Source organism: Callorhinus ursinus, unplaced genomic scaffold (genome assembly GCF_003265705.2).
Source record: "Callorhinus ursinus isolate GAN/ISIS: 27379988/994484 unplaced genomic scaffold, GSC_fseal_2.0 scaffold8, whole genome shotgun sequence".
Lineage (NCBI taxonomy): Eukaryota > Metazoa > Chordata > Mammalia > Carnivora > Otariidae > Callorhinus > Callorhinus ursinus.
In genome coordinates this window covers 52314314-52341093 of record NW_027397070.1, presented here as the reverse complement: position 1 = coordinate 52341093, position 26780 = coordinate 52314314, and the positions used below count along the sequence as shown (strand labels likewise).

The 26780-nt window shown below is 35.6% G+C and overlaps 1 protein-coding gene, 1 long non-coding RNA gene and 1 other non-coding gene across 4 annotated transcripts in view; 2 read left to right on the top strand and 1 right to left on the bottom strand.

Moving 5' to 3' along the window:
* LOC112822129 (uncharacterized) overlaps positions 1 to 921 on the bottom strand; it is an 11476-nt gene extending 10555 nt beyond the window's left edge. Inside the window, exon 1 of the long non-coding RNA XR_012379112.1 lies at positions 760 to 921. This is a non-coding gene — a long non-coding RNA (uncharacterized lncRNA). The remainder of the gene's footprint in view (positions 1 to 759) is intronic.
* Positions 1 to 26780, top strand: part of GTF2A1 (general transcription factor IIA subunit 1) — a 45672-nt gene that overhangs the window by 2040 nt on the left and 16852 nt on the right. For both annotated transcript variants that reach the window (XM_073895679.1, XM_025869525.2), the window contains exons 2-7: positions 3666 to 3767; positions 12763 to 12967; positions 14773 to 14837; positions 19409 to 19484; positions 20614 to 20747; positions 23499 to 23819. In XM_073895679.1, coding sequence (XP_073751780.1) covers positions 3666 to 3767; positions 12763 to 12967; positions 14773 to 14837; positions 19409 to 19484; positions 20614 to 20747; positions 23499 to 23819 — 903 coding nt within the window. The remainder of the gene's footprint in view (positions 1 to 3665; positions 3768 to 12762; positions 12968 to 14772; positions 14838 to 19408; positions 19485 to 20613; positions 20748 to 23498; positions 23820 to 26780) is intronic.
* On the top strand, positions 13972 to 14115 carry LOC112822883 (small nucleolar RNA SNORA79). Its single transcript, XR_003207864.1, has one exon. It is a non-coding gene; the product is annotated as a small nucleolar RNA SNORA79 (small nucleolar RNA).

The following is a 26780-nucleotide window of genomic DNA, read 5'->3' as shown; positions in this document are numbered from 1 at the left end:
GCGGCGGCGGCGGCGGCGGCGGTGGCGGCGGGAGGGCGGGGGCACCGGCGGGGCCTGGGGCCGCCGCGGGGCGGTCCGGGCCGCGGAGGCCGTTGGGCCGGGGCGAGCGCGCGGCCCTGGCCCCAGACCCCGGCCGCCGGGAGGGTGGGCGGATGGGAAGCTACCGCTTCCTCCCCGAAGCGGGCCCGGCCGCGCTGTCTAGAGAAGGGCACCCCGAGCAGCCTCGAAACAAAAACCGCGTCTAGGGAATTGGGCGAGTCCCTAAGACCCACAGTGGTCCACTTCAATGCAGTGGAAGGTGAACGGCTACTTTAGGGGTTACTTGGGGTGTTTCTGGCGGTTGTGCTTAGGGAACCTTCACTGGGGCCATTTTATATTTCTTAAAAAAAAAAAAAAAAAAAGACGAAGGTTGAAAAGCACTTATCTCGGTTCCTTCCGAATCGGTAAAATGGCGAAGGGGAAGCAAAACCCCCATCGTATCTTCCACTAGCAAAAGCACCAAAGCAAACAAAAAAAGCTTACAGTGGTCACAGTGCCCCTGCTTTCGCCTTGAAATTTGCCTACTTCTTCCCATTTGTCCCTTTTTGGTTACTTGCGATCACGTAGGTTTGCAAAAAGCAGTCACATAAATAACCTTGTCCGTCACCAACGCAATGTGATCACTAGTCCACCCCACTCTTATTTTTATTCTGACAATAAAACACGTTTTTGCCCGGTCCCAAACGCCGCAGACAAGCCCGCGGCCGCCCGACTCCGTACCGTTGGCGACTCGGGTCGATCCATCATGGCTGCGGCCGCTTACCCTGCTTTTCAGTCCCTGAGCCTTGTGGTCCTCCTCCCTTTGGCTGCCCTGTTTATATAGAGCCATTGCCGCTCTCTAATATAGACTCTGCCAGGATGGGAAGGTGCTTTTCAGGCCTACGTCACCGCCTCTCCATTTAAACACTAGATCCGGCTTTAAATAGTGAGAGCTGCTGAGAGCGGGGCTGGGAGGTGCGTGCTCCCGAGGCGAGAGGCAGGAGCGTGCAGAGCTCAGTTTATTTCTAGGTCCTTTCCTTACGCTGTAATTTCGCACCCAAAAGGGCAGCTTTCAGAGTCCCAAGTTTTTTGTTGTTTTGATGCAGCAGCTGGGGTTTCCTGTCTTTGTTAGGGGAAAATAGAATTGCTGTACCTTCTTTTTATTTTTATTTTTGCTTTTAAAGAGAATTGTAGCTCAGTTGTCTAATCGTTTTTGTATTGGAGAATGTGTTACTGTCGGGAATTAAAAAAAATGCTTCCTACATTAACTGTTAGCTGCAGGGTACTTTGGTAGTGTTCTGTTCTTCAAGTATTCAGAATATATGTTAGAAATAAAGCTTCTAATATGCCGTTGTTTTTCTATATTAAGTGTTGGAGACACGAAGCTTTTTGAAGAAACAGTAAAGTGCCTAAAAGCCTCAACTAGGACCTTATGTCCACAGTACATTTATGTATAGGCGAATTGTGAGTAATGAGAGTAAGGAGGCTTAGTGCAAACTGGATCTCAAAAAAATTATAAGTTGGCAGTGTTTTTATTTCATTGGATATTAATATTCTAGATGGAAGTTAACCTGATTTACTTTCCAGTGTTCCCCCAGGGAACTAACACTTTGGAAAGGAACCTTCTAAATAATCATTAGATAGTGACTGTCATGGCTCTTCAGTTTACCAGTTTGGAATATCTGTGTTTTGAAAACCAGGACAAACCTAAATTACTCTGTATTTTGTAAAAGGCAAAAACTTTAGCTTAAGTAAGGTTTAGCATTTTAAATAATAACTTGGAAATTGCTTATTTTAGGGAGTGCCTGTGTACCCCCATGCTTTTAAAAACATGAGTATTATGGGGGCTTACCAATTTATGAACAGTTCTGCTAAATTATTCTTTGTGTATATGTCATGAAGAATACACATTTCCCTTTAGAGCTTTTATGAAATTAAATGGTCAACTTGTAGGTTAACTAAGGCGCATAAGCAAAATCCTAAAACAAGATAAATTCATTAAATAGGGAGCGCCAGAAGAAAGCAAGTTTTGTAGCTGTAAATGTCTGGATCTCCAAGCTGAAGATTTTTAGGAGTGATTGACTTCAGAGAACACCAAACATCCAGTTTGCTGAAAAAATAATTTATGTCATCAACTTAAGATTCATAGTAACAATTTAAAATTACACCTCCTCTTTATAGTGCATTAAGTAGTATTATTGGCTTAAAGAAAACCACTTTTTAAATGTTATTTTTGTAATTCATTGGTTAAATCACCATAGATAAAATGATAATCTATAGTCAGTGACAATTTCCTTATATGTAGGATCAGAATGTTAAAATAAGGAGGCCCTATAGAGTTTCACATTTTGCACATGAATAACTTAAAAGTTTACAGAGGCAGATTTGGTAAAATAAAGCAGGTTAGTGAATGGAATAGCAAAGGTGAGAACCCAGATATATGAATTGTTTTTCTGGTTATGATGAAAAGGAGCAAATTTTAATGGTTGAGGTAAGTTATACAGAGGAACTCATTATTTGTAGTTTTGGCACTGCAAGAACACATTTTCTTAGAGGGTTCTCCTGTGATAACAATATTGCTGTTAGAGATGCTAGTGAAACATTTCTCTTTGAGGTTTGGTTATGAAAGCAAACCCTTGGTTTTATTGGGTAGTTCTTAAGGTAAGAACCAGTAGTTCTTACCTTAGCAGGCTATAAAACACAAATAATGACAAACATTAAAAGAAAAAGGCTGATAACCTTAACTGTGATAATGGATAGGATTTATAACAAGATAGCTCTAGTTTTATCACACTGACATGCAGACTTCTTGCTTAACATGTTAAAAATAGGTTGTGGGTTGGGCAAATTACTATTACCTTTTGATTTTTAAAAAATACTTTATACTTTTGAAAGTGCTTTCACATTTATTCTCCTTTTATTCTTCTGGCAACCTTCTAGAAACAATCTTCCCCTCCAACCCTTCCCAAGTAATACCAACAATGATAGTAATAATAATTAGAAAAATAAACATTGAGGATGTCCATGATTCTATTTCATGGCATCGTCTGGGCAGTAGTTGAAGGAAAGAAATTCTGGGAAAGAAGTCAGTGTGCCTTGTTCATCTGGGGCTTTAAGACCTGTTATTGTGGGTATATGAACAGTTTAATGGTGTAGCTTAAAGGCACAGACTGGTTGACAGAAAATAGAAATTACGTGATTTTTAAATTAGATTGCAGATGTTATCAGGCAAATGACTGAAGGACGTAAGTTAAGGCTTAGTGAGGAGGTTGTGAGATCTAACAGAAGTCAAAGGAAAGAATAATAGGAACCAGATACTAGCAACCCATAAGGCTATTTTTTGGGTCACATTAGGTGTTTTGATTATAACAACATCATAGGAAATTATAACTGGAAATTGTGTGGACCTTGTATATGTAAGGACTTAACTATATGAATTGTATTAGTCTTTAAGACTTCTTTTAAAATATGCAGTCATAAAATAATCCATTTTAATTGAAGCAAATGATGTTTGTTAGGATGGCCATATCTTTAAAGTTACATCTTCTAAAATAAATTTTGATTAGTTGGAAAAATGACTGTTGTATTATATTTAATTTGTTTTGAATATGTGAAAAATGATCTTTTTCTTTATTTTTCCTTTAAAGCCTAAATTGTACAGATCTGTGATTGAAGATGTTATTAATGATGTGAGAGACATCTTTTTGGATGATGGAGTTGATGAACAAGTTCTTATGGAACTAAAAACTGTGAGTTTGCCTCTTGTTATTTTAATAGTCATACTTTTTTTTTTTTTCTTAAAATACTCTCTTCAGCCAGAGACTGATCCATAATTTTTCCATGGGATGAGCGTTCAACTTTGCTGCAGGAGGCAGTATGTGGGTAGGTGAAGGAGGCTAGCTTTAGATAGCTCTACCATCCATCCTTCCTCTGCTCTTAGGCACACTGTATTTCAGTTTCATTATGTGTGATATGGGAATTGGTCAGACTTACCTTACAGGTTTGTTTTGAGGATTAAATATAATAATCATATGAAGTGCTTAGCACAGTGCCTGGTAATAGCATTCACTATTACTAATGGACTATTAACATTGTATATTTATGGTCTTAATTATTTGACATACCTATAGTTTTGTTTTTTTCCCCTTTTTTTTTTTTATGGTCTTAACGTACCTGTATTCTAAAAAGTGTTTATGTTGTGGAGATGAAATAAGTGCTTGATAAAAGAATTTTATGTTCTTAAGTCTGATTTTTTTTTATGTGGGCCAAATATTAGGTTTCTGATGTGTTTGACATTGGGAGCTGGTTTTCTGTCTCTTGGATTTCTTTGGATTTAAGCAGAAATAATTAGATATTTTTATTTAGCATTTGTGTTTTCTTGGTGTTGTAATGACTCGTGAAATTATGGAATATTTTTGCCTTATTGCTCAGAACAGTGGTTCTCAAAATAAGGTCTGTGGAGTCCTGAGGTTTCCCCACAGATTGTTTCAGTAGGTCCATGAGGTTGGCCAGATGCCCAAGTCTGAATAATCATAGTTTGTCATATTTTCAGTAAAAGTTGTATTCTATGAAAAGTGGCCAGTTAAACTTGCTACTCAAATGCATTGAGTATTTTCCCTTGAGATAACTGCTCCATATGCACAGTGCTTTATGTATGCTTCCCATTTTGATGCAGTGAATATTAAAAAGATGTGTACTGAAGAGTCAAGATGAGATCACTGTTAATATTAAGAAATGCTATTATTTGATATTCTTTAATGAAATGTGTTAATATTTGGAATACTGCATAATTCACTGAACTTATATTTTCCAAATGACCACTGCATGATGTTGCAAAATCCCTTCAAAGTGAAAGATAAATTAATGGATTTTAATATAAAAGTATGAAAGTTCATTGGTGTATGGTTTCAGATTCTACATTGTAGCTAACTTTAAAGAAACCATCACTTAAAACACTTCTTTTCCCAACTGTTTTAGGTGTGCGAAGACAGATTTTCTTCATGTATTCAACCAAAGCAATAAGATGGTTGTAGAAGCAGATAGGAGAATCCAGCTATTTTTCCTTTAAGCTATTTGTCACTAAATTTGATTTGGTTATTTTTGTTAAAAAATGTGTTGTTTATGTTAACATGATGGATACATTGCTGTTTTTAAATGAATTTGTAAACAAGAAACCCAACTTAGTTATAATTTCATAAAAGCTCTTAGAGGTTCTCAGTAATTTTTCGAAAGTGATAAAGGATCCTGAGACTCAAAAGTTCTAGAACTGCTGGCTTAGAAATTGGGTATTGAGCTCCTTGAGGACTATGTACAAATAAGTAATCACAGTTAATGTTAAGAACATTTGTTTTGTTATCATTTATCTATTCAGTGGAAGTGTGGAGGCTGTAGTTTAGGAACTTATTTTAAATAAAGTGAACCTCTCCTTTATGGTGATGAAATCTATCTTAAGAGTATTTACGCATCTGTGGGTAACTTCTGTGGAGTTTTTGATAAGAATCTGCTTGTGTGAGGAAGGAAAAATACATACATTTAAGTGAAATGAAATTTGTATTTACCTTGAGAGAAATGTAATGGTTATTAAAAGTGATGAGTAGGCATCCAAAAATACAAGTGAAAGAATGCCAACTCTTGAGGCCTGAGTTGGAAGAATGGCAATGTAAACTGCTTAAATAGCATAAAGTATCTATCTCAGGATATGAATAAGAGAATAAGATTCCTTTGTGTTATGTAGAGCAAATACTTTGCAGTTTATCTTACACTCATATAATGGTTGTCCTTGAAGTACTTTGACCTTATGTAGAAGATACAACATTTTTAAATGTAGAAAATCAGTTCCAAAGTCTTTAATCTACCCTAAATCAAACAAGTAGTCAATCCAGGTTGTTTGTTATCTACTCTTGTAGATAACAAGTGTGGGGAATTGATTTTTCCTACTGGTCCCAGTAGAATCGAGGGATTCTCTCCAAAGAGAAGGAGATGTCTTTGAGATTATAAATAGATCTACTTGTATTTTTATTACATTTGACAGTTCAAATATATATTAGTGTAATATATATATAATGTATATAATATATGAATATTATATTTATACATTGATTTGTTTGATGGCTAGTTTTTAATGATAAAAATCCTTTAATGATAAAAATGAATACTTTGAATCCCTAGCCTCTGTAGAGCACAGTGCTTCGCATATGTGGTTGGTATTCAGGAAATATTTAATTAAATTAGTTAATAACAAACATGGCTCCAGAATCTAACAGAACAAAGTAGTTTAATATTTTGCTGTTTTTCAGATGGAGCATACTCTTCTATTGTGGGTTGTAACTGGATTTAAAAATAAACTGTTGGGGTGCCTAGGTGGCTTAGTTGGTAAAGCAGCTGCCTTCAGCTCAGGTTATGATCCCAGGGTTCTGGGATCAAGCCCCACATTGGGCTCCTTGCTCAGCAGGGAGCCTGCTTCTCCCCTCCCTCTAACTACTACTCCACCTGCTTGTGCTCTCTCTCTATGTCAAATAAATAAAAGATCTTAAAAAAAAATAAACTGTTACACTAAATTGAGTTTATGTTATTTTAATTCTCTGTACTAAATTTCTTCAGGATCCCATTAGAATTTCCAGAATGTGCCCTATCTGTGGTGATAAATGTTCTATATCTGTGCCCTCCAGTATGGTAACCACTAGTGACAGGTGGCTGTTAAGCACTTGAAATGTAGTTAATGGAACTGAAGAACTGAATTTTTAATTATAGTTAATTGCAATTTAAATCACCATGTGTGGCTGGTAGATATTGTATTAGACTCTATAGGTTTAGACATTCTTGCTAACAAAAACTAACATTAATTTTGTGTTTTATGGTTTACAAAGGACTTTGTCATTAGTTCTAGTCCCTTCCTCCCCACTTCTTGGCTGTTTCAGAGACTTTTATCAAAAATTTCACCACTGCTGCAAAGGATACAATGGTGAATTAGATGATGAATTAAGATGAGTAATGACTGTGCATGTAATTTGAAGTTTAACTAGATAATGCTGGAAGAGAGGCAATTAAAAAAAAGTCAACCCAATTCTCAGAGGTTATCTTGAAACACTTTGGACCTACTTTAATGTATAAACTATGGGAGATAGAAAAAAACACCTAAAACATAGTTTTGATAGTCTTTAATCTGTATTTGAATGTAAATTGTGTTTTGGATTAGTGAGTAATTATGGGTGGGAATGACAGTCTACAAATACTGTTCAGGGCGCCTGGGTGGCTCAGTTGGTTAAACGACTGCCTTTGGCTCAGGTCATGATCCTGGAGTCCTGGGATCGAGTCCTGCATCGGGCTCCCTGCTCGGCAGGGAGTCTGCGTCTCCCTCTGACCCTCTTCCCTCTCATGCTCTTCTGTCTCTCACTCTCTCTCTCTCTCTCAAAAAAAAAAAAAAATACAAATCCTGTTCAAAGTGAATGATAAAATCATCCTCATTTCTACACTTAGACCTATCCATATCTAAACAGCAAGTATATATAAAACATGATCTCCTGAATAAAATAAAGTGAGAATTTCCTCAATTGGAGACAAATCTGAAACTCAGTTTATTGGTCTCTAGATCAGGTTTGTCAGCCTTGGCACTACTGTCATTTGTTAATTTTTTGTTGCAGAGAGTTGTTCTGTTCATTGTAGAATGTTAACAGCCTCCCTGGCCTCTGCCCACTGAATGCCAGTAGTACTGCTCATTTCTGACAACCAAAAATGTCTCCATGCATTGCCAAATGTCCCTGGGGGGGCAAAACTACCCCTGATTGAGAACCATTATTCTAAGTATACTCTAGTTATATATAAATACTTGGGTCATAACTTGAACAATCTATTATTTTCTACTTCATTTATCCTTGGGGAAAACTCTGTACCCCAACCGCATTTCAAGGGAGCCCAGGAGTGCAGTTTTCTTGTATTTATTCAGGAGCTAGATGTTTTGTGAAAGTAGAATTCTTCAAATTTCTAGCCTGGCAAACTGCCAGGAAATAGTAGATTTAATCACAAATTTATAGATCAAAAAATAGACTTGGAATATCCTTTGATAAGGTCATTTAGCAAATGGTAGAGACTTGAATGTAGGCCTTTTGTCTCCAGATGACATATACAATACTTACCAGTAAAAAGGAATTGTGACTAGACCTTTTGTGATAGCAGCAATGTAGTGTAGAGATTAAAACTTGGACCAGAGCTGGGACTAGGATGAGGCAAGCGAGGGGTCTGGGGTGTAGAATTTAAAGAACATTCAGTCTTCACTCTCAGCATCCAGGTTCCCTAACTGGGAACACTGGAGTCAGACTGCCTGGATTATTTCCCACTTTTGTCTGCTACCTGTTGGTGGTCTTGGATAAATTACTTAACTGTTCTTCAGGTTTTTCTCTGTAAAAAGGAGATAATAACAATGCGTTACAGGATTTTGTAAAAATGAGTCTGTACGTGTAAAGTTACTCGCAAAGTGCACAGTAAGAATACAATACAGGATTAATCTAGTTAATATGATCTATAGATGTACATTATAGCCATTTGGGGAACAGAAAATGAATTTTCTCCATGTCTAATTTCAGAGACCTGGCAAAGATTGATGAAACAGGATTGACAGAAATAATAGCTACTGTGTTGGAGGGAAAATAGTATTATAAAAATAGAGTTCTTCTATTTCCTAAGCAAAATAAATAAATATGTAACAATTCAGTATTCTTGATTGTTGTCAGTAGTATTAACATGATTACTGTTGCCAAAAACAGTATTGCATTGTTATTTTAAATAGCTGATATTTAAAAAACAGCGTATTTTGATAAATACAATTAAAATAAATTGGATTAAAACAAAACATTTAGCCGATTTGAACTTTATATTATTTGATATTATAAGTTTAATGCTAAGTATTTGTACAGTACTATATTTGTATTTTTCACGTTACCTAGGACAGTATTTGGTACTTAGTAAATGTGGCTTCTCAATAGACTACTCCAACACCCCTTTTTCCTCTGCTCCTTACCAAACCCCAGCAGTTGGAAATGTGTGGGGCCATGTTTGCTTGTCTTAATGACTAGTGGGCACCTTTGGCATTTAGTCGGCTACAGCCAGGAATGTTGTTTTTTCTGTCCACTTCCTGTGGCACTACCCTATACAATGAAGAATTGTCCTGGCCAAAATGTCAGTAGCATCCTTACAGAGAAACATTATGCTAGAAAACAAGTTTGTTTTCCCTCTTCTTCTTTGAAATTACTAAATGTCTGATAAGTTCTTAGTCATTTTGTTAGCTCCTGAATAAGTCTCTGCCTTGAAGGAGTTCATACTTCAGTAGAGAAGGTAGACTTAGTGTGAAAAGTATGATAGAAATATTTCTAGGGTTTGGAGGCAGTGAGTGATTTCTCTTGAGGCTGTGTGACAGACGTTACCATTGTTTAGGGAATCGTGAGGGAAGACTGCTAGTCAGGGAATAGTTTACTGAGATTTAGACATGAGCTATGTATGGTATATTCAGGGAACTGCAAGTACTTGGACACTGTTAGGAAAGTAGAATGCAAATTATAGTAGCAGAGAAGTAACATAATTCTGTATTAAGGAGCTTGATCTTTATGTGAGAAAGATTCTCTGGGGTGCTAGTTAAAATGCAGATTTTTGGACCTCTGCTCCAGAGAGTCTGACCTGATTGAGGCACAGTCTGACATTTTCTTTTTAATTCAATAACATACACCAAAAAATAAAAAAAAATTAAATTGACTTTTAACAACCTACTAATGGGTTGCAATGTGCACTTTGAAAAGCATTGGTTTAGACTTTAATAGCGTGCATTAAAGTGACCTGGGTGGGTTATTAAAACAGATTTTTGGCTCCATCCCTAGAGTTGCTGAGTCAGTAGGTCTGGCGTGGGGCCTGAGAATTAGTATGCCTAACAAGTTCTCAGGTGATGCTGATGACCACATTTTGAGGACCACTGATTTAGAGAGGATAGATTGGAAGAGCAAGTTTTCATTAGAATGTAGACCCTGTGAGGAGGAGGATTTTTGTCAGGTTTGTTCACTGTCTGTTCTCAGTGCCTCTAGTAGTGTCTAGTACATAGATCTCAGGAATTATTTGCAGAATTTATGACTTGATGTGGGGAGCTCAGTGGGCTTAGTCATTACACTTTATGGTAGTACTTGTGGGAGGAAAGGACTTGAACCAGGGCCATACCAGTAAGGATAGATTGGAACAGTGCTTTGCCCTGCTCAGTGGGAAGCCTGCTTCTCCCTCTCCCTCTCCCCCTGTTTGTGTTCCCTCTCTCGCTGTCTCTCTCTCTGTCAAATAAATAAATAAAATCTTAAAAAATTTTTTTAAAAATCATGGTTTAAACAACTGTATCCAATGGTACCTTGATTTTTGGCTTACCAGAGGCTAGGTTTTGTTTTGTTTTAGAACAGACAAAAGAAGTGTAGAAGTTTTGGGTAAATGCAGACTGTTTGGGAGCCTTTGTATATAATATGTTAGTTGGAATGTATTTTATTCAGTGTGTAAGTTTCCGTTTTGTCCTATGTGCTATGCTAGATGCCCACTCTACAGAGATGAACCAGATACAACTTGAGCTCTTGGAAAATAATTGTTACCTTAGGAGGAACTCTAGCTGTTTTTAATTTGAGATTTTTCAGAGACTTAGATTTCTTAGCTGGAAGTGATTTTAGAAGTAATTCAATTTGTCCTCTTTTTGTTTTTTATTTTTTTAAAGACTTTATTTATTTATTTATTTGACAGAGAGAGACACAGCGAGAGAGGGGACACAAGCAGGGGCAGAGGGAGAGGGAGAACTGGACTCCCCGCTGAGCAAGGAGCCCGATGTGGGACTCGATCCCAGGACCCTGGGATCATGACCTAAGCCGAAGGCAGACGCTTAACGACCGAGCCACCCAGGCACCCTGTCCTCTTTTTAGATAAAGAGGAAAATGCCCAAGAAAGATACATAATTTGTTCACAAAGCTGAATAGTGGCCAAACCAGGACTGTGTTTCTTACTTCTGGTGTAATGCTCTATTACACTATTAATAGCACCACAACCGTAATAATGAAAACTAACATTTATTGTTCCCTGAGTTTATGCTAGATTCTGATAAACGTTTTGCACAAATATGTTACTGAGTCCTTACAACAACCCGTGAGAGAGAGATTGTTACTATCTCTATAAGAACAGGCTTCAGGCAAATCTAAATACTGAGCTTGCTAAGGGGAATGGTTGCTTTGGGAGATTGACCTTTAGTTTACTTTTTTAGCAAGCCATTAGCGATATGCTGGAAATGTTATTAGCATGTAGCTACAAATATAGAATTTCTAGAACAGTTGGAAGTGTTGGAAGATGATAAAAATCATTGTGAGTATGGTAAAAGGACCTTTTTGAAGGATCTCATAGAAGTCTCAGGTGTGTTAGGCAGTATTCCACGAGCATATCCTAGGGGAAAAAACAGTGTGTGTAGGTGCTAGGTGCTTGTGTACAAAATGACTGAATTATTATTTTTAAAATATTTATTTGAGAGAGAGAGAGACAGTACATGTGTGCTCAAGAGTGGGGGTGGGGAGGGGGGCAGGAGGGGCAAACAGACTGCAGAGCTTAAAGCCAAAATCAAGAGTTGGACGCTTAACTGACTGAGCCACCCAGGTGCCCCCAAAATAACTGAATTACATTTCATTTGTATATTTTAAAAAATAGTTTGTTTCTTTCTTGGGCAATTTATTTTAAGGGTTGAGGTTCTCCAGATTGAACACTAAGTCTGGTAGAGAGGAAATGTGTTAGGGAAAAGTATGAAATAGTCATAAATATTTTATCTTCTGTCTTTTGCCTGTGTCTCATTTTTTTTCTCCATCGTAATAGCTGTCCTAGGGTGAGAGGAGAAACTAGAGAAGTGGCAGAGCAGAAAAGGATTGTTATTCCTTGTGATGATGGAAGATAGGGGAAATTTCAAAAGGTGTGGAGGGTTGAGAGTGCCTCTAAAAGCATTAGGTATTGCTGTTTCTTTTTTCTTGTGTAGGATCAGACAGATGGAAAGTTAGGCTTTTCTAACCTCAGAATTGCCTCTGTAATGTTTCTCAATGTTCAGATCAAGAAAGGATGAATTTATGTTTTACATGTATAATTTAAAAATTAGATATTTCGGGGCACCTGGGTGGCTCAGTTGGTTAAGCGACTGCCTTCGGCTCAGGTCATGATCCTGGAGTCCCGGGATCAAGTCCCGCATCGGGCTCCCCGCTCAGCGGGGAGTCTGCTTCTCCCTCTGACCCTCTCCCCTCTCATGCTCTATCTCATTCTCTCTCTCAGATAAATAAATAAAATCTTTAAAAAAAAAAATAAAATAAAAAAATAAAAATTAGATATTTCATTAAAGGGAGACTTCCATGAAAATAGTTAAGAATTGATTTGATGTTAAAAAAGGATAATCTTTGATTATTAAAAAATTGCTTATATGAAATTCTGCCTGGAATTACTAAGGAATTACTGAAGAAAGTTTGAAGATATAAAAAGAAACAAAATTCTTCATTACTCTAAAATAGCAAAAAATAAATTTGATACTTTAAAAGTTAATTTTCATTATTGTATATACTTGGGTAAGAATTAGAGGTTTATTTTATTAGAGATTGGTTTTATCAGTTTTGAAAATGAAAGAATTTTATAAACAGACTAGTAAAATATGGTTTGTCCATATGTTCAGAGTTATCTTCACTAACATTCACTTAGAATCTTCCTTACTTTTCTTTGCCTTAGTTGTGGGAGAATAAACTAATGCAGTCTAGGGCAGTAGATGGATTTCATTCGGAAGAACAGCAGCTTTTATTGCAAGTTCAGCAGCAGCATCAACCCCAGCAACAGCAACATCACCACCACCACCACCATCAGCAAACTCAGCCACAGCAGACGGTACCTCAGCAAGCGCAGACCCAGCAGGTCCTTATTCCTGCATCACAGCAAGGTGAGACTGGATGTATTTTTCTGCTTACAACTTGGAAATGAAATTTGTCATTTTCCAAAGAAGAGAAATACTGTAGGTTTTCCCTTTCTATTGACTCTGTGTATTTACGTACAAATTTTGTATAAAACGTGGATTCTATATTGTAGTAATGATAAACAAGTAGTTAACTAATTGAGAGCCTAAGATGATATAAGTGTATTACTATTTTCTTTTGAGAAGGCTACATAATGGTGGATTTCCTAAAATACATCAGACCTATAAAGATTTATTACTAAGGGTTTCGTTATTTTATATGGTAAAATCGTTACCTACTTTCTTTATGAAATTGATTTCTTCAGACATTTAAGTTTGGTTTTTATAAATATATCTTAAACTGGGGGAGTTTTGTAAGTGTGGCAGTCTGAAATTTCAATTCCCTAATACTTTAAGTGTAAACTGACTGAATTAGATTTCTTTTAAGTGAAGAGTATGTATATATAGCATATCTTAATTTATTTACTTAGTTTAGAGGTAAGAAAAACCGAAGTATTTATAGAGTGTGTCCATAGTGCTTTGTACTGTGCAAGTAAATTTATAGATTTGTTTCACTGAAGCTTTATAAAAGGCTTTCATTTCTTCCAACATTTCAGTGCTAAGGAAAATTTGGGCCCTGAGAAGGCTTGGAAGTTTGGTCTGTTACATGTAATAAGTATTTTCTGTCTTGAGACATATGTATTCAGTTATGAAACTTCCCTAGCATTTGAGTTTTGTAAATCTTGTTACTGGAGAGGAGAATGAAGATAAATGACAAGTTTTATTTTAAGGTAACGGTTTAGTTACCCATTTGCCTCATTTGAGAGTATCTTGAGAATATATAAGACTTAAAATTGACAGTGATATATAGTAAGTAATGCATGGTAGAAATGTCTGTTTGGATTTTTTTTACTGTTTATACCAAATAAGACTTTTAATATTTGGTTTTATTCTATACCTGCATCAAATAATTTTATCCTTTTGATCTGTTTTGATGACTGTTCCTCCTATTGCCTTCAGGCCTGGCACTAGGATTTTAGGTCATCATAAATTAAAATTTGATTTTCTTCACTCAGAGAATATTAGGATAATGGGATTATCTGTTTATTCTCTGAAATTTGCGGAATCAAACACTTAACTCCTTTTATACTTACGTAACATTGCCATTCTTTCTTTCTTTCATTTTTTTTTAACATTGCTATTATTTCTGATTTATATTTTTTAAAAAGTTGGTGGAAGTAACTTAAGATTTTGGCAACGGTCAAATGGGAGAAGAGGGCTATGTAGATTAAAGACAACTAGTTAAATGGTTTTTTGGGGCTCATTCTTAATGGGTTACTAACTCATTTAATGATAGTAGTGTATCAGCAAAACAATATTGAGTTAGCAAGACAATTAAGTTGTGTTTGAAAATTTCCAGTTTAAGAATGCACAGAGCTGTGTGTATGTGTGTATACATATATATATGAGTGTGTGTGTGTATATATATATATATATATATATATGTATGTATGTATTAGGTATCTCACTACTTCATGTTACCAAATTCCTTTATATCCTTAGGTGTTGTTATTCAAATCTTTTTTTTTAATTGATGTTTTCCAGTATAAGATGGGTATATCATAGCTGTTATTTGCTGTAGAAATTGGTAACAGTCTGAGGTATCAAACAGGTGAATGCATTTGAATGCAGAAAACAGGAAAAAAGTTTTCAGCATTGTATAGTATTCTTAGGATTATGAAACAGCCTCATGGTTCCTTGTTTGCACTTGTACTCTTTTTTTTTTTTAATAGCTGCTGCACCACAAGTTATAGTTCCTGATTCTAAGCTGATACAACATATGAATGCATCAAACATGGTAAGACTCAGAACATAGCATTTTGGCTCTACTTATTCTAACTCAAAATTGTGATTATGCCCAGGTATGTTGTGTGTTAACAACCTGAAGTTTATTCAAAACTTGAACAAAATGGCTGTTTTATTTGGTTTCCTAATTATTGGATTTAGCAGCAGATCTAAAGTTTAACTTGATATTTAGACAGAGAGATTCATAAAATTATGCAGTTTTCTGTTGAAAATACCAAATGAAGGATGCTTTGTGAGAGCTATTTCATCCCAAGCTATTTTTGGAAAATGGGTTTAGGGGACCTGCCAAACATAATGTGCCAATTATAGTTGTTTCAGAAGACCCATTAATTACTAGAGGTCAGGAATGCTAAGAATTATAAACTTTAAAAATGAAAATGAACTGTTCGGATAGTTCAGGGTAACTGTTCTTAAGACCAAACCTTTAAAAATTTTTGCTCTGATTTAACCATAGCATAGCTTAATAAGATTTATTACAATGTGTATATTATTACTTTAAAATACATTTTAACCAGTTGAGTTTATTATGCATTAGTCTTTTGGTATTTCTAAGGGATATTCACTGAACATTTAAGTCCTCAAATTTTCAAATTTCATTTAGGGCATGTAGTATTTTCCATCAAATATAGTACCATATAACTAAAATTAGAAAAATTACTTCAGATTCTTAGAGAATCTTTACCTATATACTTAAAGTTTTTTAAATTAGAATAATTATTCCAGCACTTTCTCATAAATGGCTTCTCTTTGTTTACAATAAATAGACTGTTAGTGGAGTCTCACCTCTGACATTCTTAAATACATTCAAATCTTTCATTTAAAGGCAAGAGTCACTTTTTATAAAAATCTCTTACTGCTAGCAATGAGATTTTTTCCAGATCTTTTTTTTAATGAAAAAGCAAAAATATATATTTTTCAAAGATTTATTTATTTTAGAGAGAGAGGGGTGGGGGCGGCGTGGAGAGGGAAAGAGAATCTTTAGCAGACTCCACACAGAACGGCAGAGCCTGATTCAGGGCTTGCTCTCACAATTCTGAGATCATGACCTGAGCCAAAACCAAGAGTTGAACACTTAACCGACTGTGCCACCCAGGTGCCCTGAAAAAGCAGTATTTTAAAAAATCACTTCTGTTTGGTGAGTAATGAGTAGTTTAACCTCAAAGCTCATCTGTGATTGATAAGCCAGATAGGAAACAGGGCTTACGTACTAGACAAATGACTCCTTTTTTAAATATACCAGCCTTACAAATTTATAGCTTTACAGAATTACAAATTTCTACATGATAGTAGAAATTACAGTTTTTAAATTCACAAAAGAATCAAGGATATCTATTTGTCCTTGTAGTTCAGATTGCTGGAATCAGTTCTTCATAAAAATCACAAAATTCCAGCCTATCATGGAATCACAAGAATTCTTATCATTCAGAAAATTCCATTTCAAGTCTAAGGCCCCAAATTTCTTAACCTCCATTCTTAAAAATGAAAGTCTCACTGTAGGATCTATATTGCAGTTTATGCTATTGAGACTGTTTCCTAGGGAATAACTTGTGTCCTTTTGTTTTTTAAGATTTATTTATTCATCTAACAGAGAAGGAAAGAGAGCATGCGCACACACAACACAGGTGGAGGGACAGAGGGAGGGGGAGCAGGCTCCCTGCTGACTACAAAGGCAGACACAGGGCTTGATCCCAGGACCCTGAGATCATGACCTGAGCCGAAATCAAGAATCGGCCATTTAAACCACCAAGCCACCCAGGCGCTCTGACTTTTGTCCTTTTAAAACAGAAAATTTTGTAGAATGACTTGCAGTAGGCCCATCTGATTTCTAAGAATTTTAAGTGTTTGAAAGAAAATTTTGAATTAAAATAGTGTTTAAAGAGACTGGGGCAAAATTAGTGGTCCTTCTCTTACTTGTTATGTCTCCTTGATTTTGAAGAGCATGTATTTAAACAGATCATAGATCAGAAACATCTATCAATAAAAGGTGTTGGCATTTATGTGTATTTTAGTATTTTAGTTGATGTTTTCAGTGTTTGCTCCATGTATTTTATATGTTCTGAAGTATAGTCACTGTAGGTTCTTTACAAATAAAAGTTTTTTGGTTTTGTTTGTTTGAATTATTATTCCCGAGTCGAAGATACCCATTTGATTGATTGATTGATTGATTGATTTCCATTTTCTTTTTTTTAATTTAAATTTTAGTTGGTTAACATACAGTGCTATATTGGTTTCTGGAGTAGAATTCAGTGATTCATCATTTACATACAATACCCATTGCTCATCATAACAGTTGCCCTCCTTAATACCCATTCCCCTTCAGCTCATTCCCTGTTCACCTCCCTCCATCAACCCTCAGTTTGTTCTCTTTTGTTAAGAGTCTCTTATGGCTTGTTTTTCCTCCCTCCTCTTTTTCTTTTCCCCCTTCCCATATGTTCATCCGTTTTCTTTTTTAAATTCCACATATGAGTGAGATCACACAGTATTTGTCTTTCTCTGACTGACTTATTTCACTTAATGTAATACACTTTAGCTCCATCCATGTCATTGCAGATGGCAAGATTTTATTCCAGTTTTGATTTTTTTAAAAGTTAGGCATGCTTTGGAAATGAACATTGAAAAGTTATGTACTTTAATAAGAATGTAGGATAGTGATAATATATTAGGGAGAAAGCTGTTTCAGGGAACCTACAAAACAGGACCTTATATCAAACCAGTTTTGCAGGTTCTCTTTTGAAATAATTGCTCTAATGCATTATTCATTTTAAGGCTGTTTCATAAAATACAAGAAGAAATTTTCAGTAGACATTGATAAAAGATGGTTTGTGTATGGTATGTCACTCAACAGATATTTATTGATAGCATCTTGAATGTGCAGAGGTGTGCAGGTGATTATTTTGTCATGTATGCTGTGTAGAAACTACAGTTGTCATTTTGCCAGTAGAGGGAGATCTATTAATCTTATAAAATCTGAATATTAATATTTCTGAATAGAATTTCTCAGTAGTAAGTGGTTGTTAATGTGTTCCTTAGACTTAAATTACCTTTCATTTGTCTGTACAGACAAGATTTATTTAAAAATGAGAAGAACCTGGTGGGGCTATAGCTGGATTCTGGGGACATAGTGGGAATTTGAGGCTTTAGATGTAGAAACTAGTTAGGTCTATCAAATGGCAACAAGAAGCACATTTTCTTAGAACACTGTATGTGGAGTCTAGACTAGATAGTAGTGTCATGAACCTACTTGCGTATAATTTTCCAAGAATTGTTGACTTCTCTGGCATTAGCATCTTCAGAGCACAGTTAAATTTATTTCTCAGAGCTTACCAAATAGAGGTGTTTCTAAAAATGTATGTGTTAGATTGGTATATGAAGACTTGGTACCTTTCAAAAGATTGAAGGATGAGGGAGAAAAATTACCTCTATATATAGTTACAGTGAGATGCATGGAACTACTTTGAGTATAGAATTAAAAAAAACAGTAAAAATGTGGTGTAATTCTTTTGGAGGAAAGGGGGGAGAAGTCTCCAGAAGCAGTAAATGAAAAATTTATCCTGGATTTAAAGAGATTCAGAGTACACCCATGTATTTTTTTTTTTTGACTTAAATGTCAGATACTATCTCCATTTTAAAATGTAGAAATTAAAGTTGGTGACTTTTAAGATTTTTAGATGTTTTTTGTGTTAATAAAACTATTATTAATGTATGTTTCACCTACATATAGTGCCAATATTGTCATCTTAGGGCATCGTAGAATTGCTAGCTCTACAAGCTCAGCCTTCTGATACAAGGTTTTCCTTAAAGCCCTGTTGATTCTGGTATAAATTAAAAATATTAAGAATTCTAAAATGAAGATACTTACAGTATATACTGTTAATATACTTAAAGTATATTACAGTTGACCTTGAACAATTTGGGTTTGAACTGTATGGGTCCATTTATATGCAGATTTTTTGATATAAATATGGTTATTTTCGATAAATAAGGTATATATTTTCTTTCCTCTAGCTTACTTTATTGTAGAATACAATAGATAATATATATATCATACAAAATAGGTGTTAATTGACCATTTATGTTACTGGTAAGGCTTCTGGTCAACAGTAGGCTATTTAGTTTTTGGGAAGTCAAAAGTTTATATGTGGATTTTCACTTGTGTGAAGAGTTGGTGCCCTTAGCCCCTGCATTGCTTAAGGGTCAACTGTAATTGACAACAGGGAATTGGGAGTGAGGATATAGAGTAGGAAAAGAAATAATGGAATGGATATTTTATAATTGTATGGCAGTGTCAGTATGTATGTGTGAGGTTTCCTTAGAGCGCATTCTCCAGGGAAAAAAACACCCCAATTATATTATTCTACTTCATTGAAGTACTTAAGTAAGGCATTTAGGCTAGATGATCTTCATTGTATCATTTTATAAAATGGGATTTAGTCTTGTTAAAACTTTTCATTTTGGTATATACTAAACGATAAACTTCAAATACTATGAAAATGTGCCAGAGATAAATTGAGGTACCGTTATGCACATATGTGGTTTTGATTGTTTTTCCTTTGTTTTTTTCAGAGTGCTGCTGCTACAGCTGCTACCTTGGCACTCCCTGCAGGTGTGACACCTGTTCAGCAGATATTAACAAATTCAGGTAATGAGGAGTAACGGAACCATTATTTATATGTATAACTCAGAAAATTGTAACATCTAGTCTTTGTTTTGGCCTCAAAGAAAGACAAAGTCAGTATTTCTTTTATCATTTGACTTAGGTTATTAAAAAATATTGAGTACTGTAGCACATTAAATAATAATTACTGCTGAGGCTGTAGTAGAGAAGATGAAAATTGTGCTTGAGCTTTTGATCTGTGAATGAGAATCCTATTACTGAATAAGTATGATTATATAGAAATATTTACATATTTTTTTGTTAAACACATTTAACCTGCCATATAAGTTAAACTTATTTGAATGAATTTGTGATATCAAACTAAATCCTATAGTATTTTATTGCATTCTGTTTTACATAATATCTCTGCATAGAATGACAAACTTTACTTGTGATTTTTGGCATATTAATGGAAGAATTTATTTACATGGATGTTAAGTATTCTCTCTAATTTTAATTATAGAATTTCTTGTTATTTTGTTAATAAGATTCTAAATTTTTAAAGAACTAGAGGTTTATCTTGCTACATATTTTATTAATATATAATTGTTGCTTTTTAATTAATTGAAGATTCTGTATCATCTAAAACAATAAAGAGAGGGATTCACTTCTCTGTGTTTAAGGCAGGCATACACTCAGTATTATGTGGCAATGATAATTGGTTCAGCAAACTTTTGTTTTAAGCATTTTGAAGCTAAGTATCCTGGTGCTTTGGCTCAAGATATTAATGAACTGTTACACTTTGATGTCTTCAGAGCTTTCAAAAGAAACAGCCCTTGAAACATATGATCTTACTGCTCTTACATGACTCTTAACATGTTAGTAAAGATAATTTAAACTTCTAATCAACTTTCATAATCTGTTAAAACTTTATTGGAAAAGAGCTTTATAGGGATGATGAGTAAGGAAAAACATTTTAAGCAATGTATTTGAACATGGAGGGAACTGAGAGAAGGTGAGGATTATGTTTATTGTGTCTGGCAGCCCTTAATTGTTAGACTTCTTGCTTGATCATTTCTAGGGGATTTTGGTGGCTTGACATTGATTATGAATTCATTTTTTTGAGATGGTCACTGCTAAAATGGTAACTTGTAATACATACTTTCTGCTTTAGGCCAGCTTCTTCAAGTAGTCAGAGCAGCCAATGGTGCCCAGTATATCTTTCAGCCTCAGCAATCAGTGGTTCTCCAACAACAAGTTATACCACAAATGCAGCCTGGTGGAGTACAAGCTCCTGTTATACAACAGGTAATAGAATAATAAGTTATGATCATGATGGGGGGTTCTTTTTTCTTCTGTATAAATTCTCTGGGTGGTTCTTGTCCCCTTTCCCATGGCTTTATCTCTACGAATTCTTAGACTGTTCTCCAATGTTGTATCCTGTTGTTGTAAATTCCTCCTGTATACCTTACAGCTTAACTTACATTTAATATATTTAAGACTAAATTGTTTCCCTGTTTATCTTTCATCATTCCTCTGAATATGCTTTTCTGCCAGTGGCTCCACCCTCCGTCCAGCTTCCTCAGCCTCCGAGTTATCTGGCATTCATTCAACAAGCATTTACTATGTGGCTATGTATCAGAGTCTTTGCAAGGGACTGGAGATTTAGGAGTGAACAAGGCAGACATGAATCCAGTTTCATGAAACTTAGGCATTTTTAATATGCAAAGTATCATGAAATCCTACCAATTTTTAATAGTTCCTTTTTTCCAGACTGCAGTTTTAACATGTTTGCAGTTCCTTAATGTTTGAAACTAGTTTTCTTTTCTCGGACTTTCTCATCATTTCCTTACTTCATGCTTTCCTAATTTCCCACTTAAAATACTATTATTATTCTCTCAATAGTATATATACTATATATACTGTTTGTGTGTGTGTGTCTGTCTGTATAAATAAATACTATATATTATCCTCTTAATTAATTTCCCTGACTCTAATCCTAGGCTTCCTAACCCGTTACTCTGTATTTTATAGTTACTGTTCTAAAAATCTTAAAATCTTGGGCACCTGGGTGGCTCAGTTGGTTAAGCGACTGCCTTTGGCTCAGGCCATGATCCTGGAGTCCCGGGATCGAGTCCACATCAGGCTCCCTGCTCAGCGGGGAGTCTGCTTCTCCCTCTGACCCTCTTCCCTCTTGTGCTATCTCTCACTCTCTCTCTCTCAAATAAATAAATAAAATCTTTAAAAAAAATAAAAAAATAAAAATAAAAATCTTAAAATCTTTTAATGACTTCTCATTGCCTGTTGGAAAAAGTCTAAAACTCCTCATCATGGTTCATAGGATCTTTGTTTTTTTATGGATCTTATTTTTTTGATCTCTTCAGGTTTATTTCTTGCCATGCTTCCAACTATCTGCTTCAGCTGCTGTTTAGATCAAAGTTAGATCTTTGTACCTACTTCTGTGCTGGGTGTTAAAACTCTTGTACCATGAGGACAAAGAAGAAAGAGAAATGGTTATTTTCTTAAAGAACTTAGGTACTTTAAAAAAGAGACACATTACGTAATGTCCATATTATAGTATGGTGATAGAGGTAAGGTCAGAGAAGCATTAATCTAGTCGATTTACAGCTGTCCAGATTTTAGGTTGATGCTATTCTTCTACTTAGAATGCCCTTTGACCTTCCTTCTAGCAACTCCCTTTATTGCCCCCAACAAAAAAAAGCAACCAAATGGAAAAGTCTAGCTAATCTTCCAAGCACAAAAGAACTCAAGTTTTACCTATTAAGGCTTCCCTGACCATACTTTGTGCCTCAAGCTGAATTTAGTCCTCTCTCCTGTGTTCTCTTAACACCATATACTTCTGTTACACCTATCTTTTGAGTTGTGTTACTGCTTTGTCTATTGCACCATTAACGTAAACTTCTTAAGGGAAATACTGTCTTATTTTGCATTCCTTGAACCTAAAGGCAAGTAATTGCCATTCACTGTTTTTTATTTATCACTAGGTATTCTCTTTTTATTTATTAATACATATAATTATAAATATATTTATTCTAAAAGATATAGTTAATATTTGTTAATATGTTCTTTTTGAGTTATGGTTTACTTTAGAATTCTAGACGCAGAAGCAGAAAGGAACTTTAGAAATCATCTGATCTGGTGTGGATGCATGGTTAGAATCAGCTGGAGAGCTTTTTTTTTTTTTTTTAAGGTTTTATTTATTTATTTGACAGAGACACAGCGAGAGAGGGAACACAAGCAGGGGGAGTGGGAGAGGGAGAAGCAGGCTTCCCACTGAGCAGGGAGCCGGATACGGGGCTGGATCCCAGGACCCTGGGATCATGACCTGAGCCAAAGGCAGATGGTTAACTACTGAGCCACCCAGGCGCCCCAGCTGGAGAGCTTTAAATGATTAGATTTCATCTCACACCAATTAAATCAGAATACTAGGAGTGGGGCCCAAGTACCAGTATTTTTAAGCTACCAGGTGGTTGTAATTTGCAGCCAGGGTTGAGAACCATTGATCCTAGTTTCACAGTGAAGTGACGAAAGCCAAAGGAGGTTAAGTGACATGCCTTTGCTGTATCTCAACCTGGGATCTTAAACAAAACTGGGGCCCAAGACTTCACATTTTCAGTGCAGTGTTCTCCACAGGGAGGCAGTGCAACATAATAATTAGGGCAGAATCAGAAAGCCTGGGTTAAAATTTTGCCTCTTAGTGACTACAAGCTTGGCAAGTTACTAAACTTGTCCATACATCAAGCAAATAAATTAATCATACATGTAACTCTTGGTTTGGAATTTGCCATGTACATAGCAGGTGCTCAGTAAATATTTTCAGAAAATCTTTTTTTCCTTCAGAACTTTGAATGGTAAAATGGAAGTGGGATCATTATACTAGTTAAACTCCTTTTATGCTTTGGTGGTTTTTAACCGTATGAGATATGGCCATTTTTGGTGATTCTTCAGCATTTATGCCTATTTCTCTGTACCACAAAATGAAACTGGGCTACTTGGTACTCTTACTGGTTTCTTTAATATGGTTTTCTTTTGGCTTAGGTACTGGCCCCTCTTCCTGGAGGGATTTCACCGCAGACGGGTGTCATCATTCAGCCACAACAAATCTTATTTACAGGAAATAAGACTCAAGTTATACCTACAACGGTGGCTGCACCTACACCCGCGCAAGCACAGATAACTGCAGCTGGCCAGCAGCAGCCACAGGCCCAGCCTGCTCAAGCACAAGCCCCACTGGTGTTACAGGTTGATGGAACTGGGGATACATCATCTGAAGAAGACGAAGATGAAGAAGAAGACTATGATGATGATGAGGAGGAAGACAAAGAGAAAGATGGAGCTGAGGATGGGCAGGTAGAAGAAGTAAGTTTGTAGTAAAAGAATTGAAATGAGAAACCACTCAATCATTTATTTTACTTGGTGCCAAACTGATGAATTATATTCTATTTTTTTCAGAGGCTGTTAAGCTGTTACACAATATAGGATTTTAAATATAAAGTTAGATTGTTCTAATAAGGTGTTTAAATGGTTCTGGTTGTATTTATCATCATAAATTACTGTTTCTTATAGCTAGTAATAAAAAATAAATGTATATCATATTGAGTTGTATTTATAAAGGGGGTGGAGAGAGTGCAAGTAATTCTAATTTTCTGGCTTATGCATTCATGATGTGATTTAAGCATAAGACATTGGTAGAACAGATAGAATGAGGTTAATCTTTGCCTCAATAATTAAAAAGGTATGGCAACATCTGGGAAGAGAGGAGACTTGAGGAAAAAGCTAAATGTCACAGACTTATTCATTACTTCCTTTTGGTCTGTATTCTATACTAGTTCCTTACATCATTTTATCTACTCTTAGTGTCTTTCTTGAGTTAAACAAACCATTCTCATTCATCTTTAGTTATATATTTCTAGAAGCATATAAATATATCTTTGTTTTCCTCAGTGTTCCTGCATGGTTACTTGTGTTCAAAATGTCTTTAAAAATTTTTTTTATTTTTTAAGATTTTATTTTTATTTATTTGACAGAGAGAGAGAGCACAAGCAGGGGGAGCAGGCAGGCAGAGGGAGAGGAGAAGCAGGCTCCCCGCTGAGCAGGGAGCCCGATGCGGGGCTCGATCCCAGGACCCTGGGATCATGACCTGAGCCAAAGGCAGTTGCTTAACCAACTGAGCCACCCAGGCGCCCCTCAAGATGTTTGTTTTCTGTTTTTAATTGCTTTCTTCAACTTAAGATGTAATTTTGTTTATTTTAGGACAAAATTCTTTAATGTTTTTAAAAAATATTGTTTCATTAAATATTGAATAGATACAAATGAATAAAAAATATTTTAACATAAAAACACCCTTATGTCCACATCTAGTTAAAAATAATCCCATTACGGGGTGCCTGGGTTGCTTAGTCAGCTAAGGTCCTCCTCTTGGTTTCCGCTCAGATCATGCATGATCTCAGGGTCATGGGATTGAGTCCAGCATCAAGCTCCACACTCAGCTCAGAGTCTGCTTGAGATTCTCTCTCTCCATCTCCCTCTGCCCCTCCCCCCTGCTCACCAGTGCGCTCTCTAAATAAATAAATCTTTAAAAAACATATAATCCATTATTTTATTAAATTCCCCTGAGTACCTCTCCCCAGCCCCCATCCTCTTCTGTCATCAAAGTAACCGTGCTCATGGATTGTGTGTTTATCATCAACTTGCCTTCATGTTTCCCATCTGTATTTATATTCCTAAAGAGCATAGTGTTTGGTGTTGAATGCCCATTTATAACATAAATGGAGTAATTCTCTACTCTTCTGCAAGTTGATTGCCTTTCCCCCCCCCCCCCCCAGGTGGTATTTCTGAGGTTCATCTAAGTTGTACATACTGGTTATTTTCACAATTGAATATACCATAGTTTATTTCTCCATTTCTTTTCTGATGTGATGGGCATTAGGGTTATTTCTATTTGTTTACTCTTAAAGTTATAAAATATTTTGGAGTGTGTCTTCTGGGGACACATATGCATGACTTTTTTTAAAGTGTTATACCTAACCATTGAATTACTGGATTCTAAGGCAGGCACGTTTTAAACTTCACGATAAAATGCCAAATTGTTGTACTAATATGTCTTCACCAATACTTAATATCGTCAGACTTCTTAATTTTTGCCAGTCTAATAGGTAGAAAATGGTGTTTCCTTTTGGTTTTAATTTGATTACTGTTGAGATTTAGCATCTTTGAGTCTTTCATGTTTTCTCTATAGACAAATATTAAACATGGAAGTTTTTCTTGCCTCATTGGCTTAGCCCTCTAGAACAATATTAATTAGAAATAGCAGGCAGCCTTATCTTGTTCTTAATTTTAAAAGGAAGCCTTTCTATGGTTCACTATTAAGTATAATGTTTACTATAGGCTTTTTTTTTTTTTTTAAAGATTTTATTTGAGAGAAAGAATGAGAGAAAGAGCATGAGAGAGGGGGGAGGGTGAAAGGGAGAAGCAGACTACTCACTGAGCAGGGATCCCCATGTGGGACTCGATCCTGGGACTCCAGGATTATGACCTGAGCTGAAGGCAGTCACTTTTAACCACCTGAGCCTCCCAGATGCCCTACTATATAGGCTTTTTATGGACATCTTTTATGAGGTTAAAGAAGTTCCCTTCTGTTCAAATTAACTAAGCTTTGCTTTGTTTTTTAAATTCTAAATGAATGTTGAATTTTGTTAGTTTTTCTGCAACTGTTAGATAATCATAAAATTTCTTATCCTTTAATCTGTTATTTAATAACTAATTGCACTAATCGGTTTTCTACTTATAACCAGTTTTGTATTCGTTGGATTGCACAACTTGATCATTCTGTATTACCCTTTTGATGAATTCCTGAATTCACTTTGTTCAGGACTTTTTCATGTACATTCATGTACTGTCTGTGATTTTCTGTTCTCATACTCTTCTTGCTAGGTTTTCAGGTTTGTGATAGCATTATAAAATGAATTCTGGTGAGTGCTCTGTCTTCCTTGGATGACTTTTTTTTTTTTTTTAAAGATATACTTAATTCTGTGAATATTGGAGCATGCTGCTAAAATTATGTGATTCCAGTAATGTCCTTATTCTGTTCAAGTATTTCTTTTTGAGACAGTTTGGATAAATTTTATTTTTCTAGGCTATATATGTAAATTTTTAAGTTAGCATAAAGTTAATGGTAGTCATCTTTTTGATTCCAGAATCCTTTGTAGTCATTTTCTTTATTCTCATTTCTGATTTTGTGCCTTCTTGCTCTTTTTTTCTTATTCAGTCTAGCCAGAGGTATGTTGATTTCATTAATGTTTTTTAAGAATCAACTTTTAG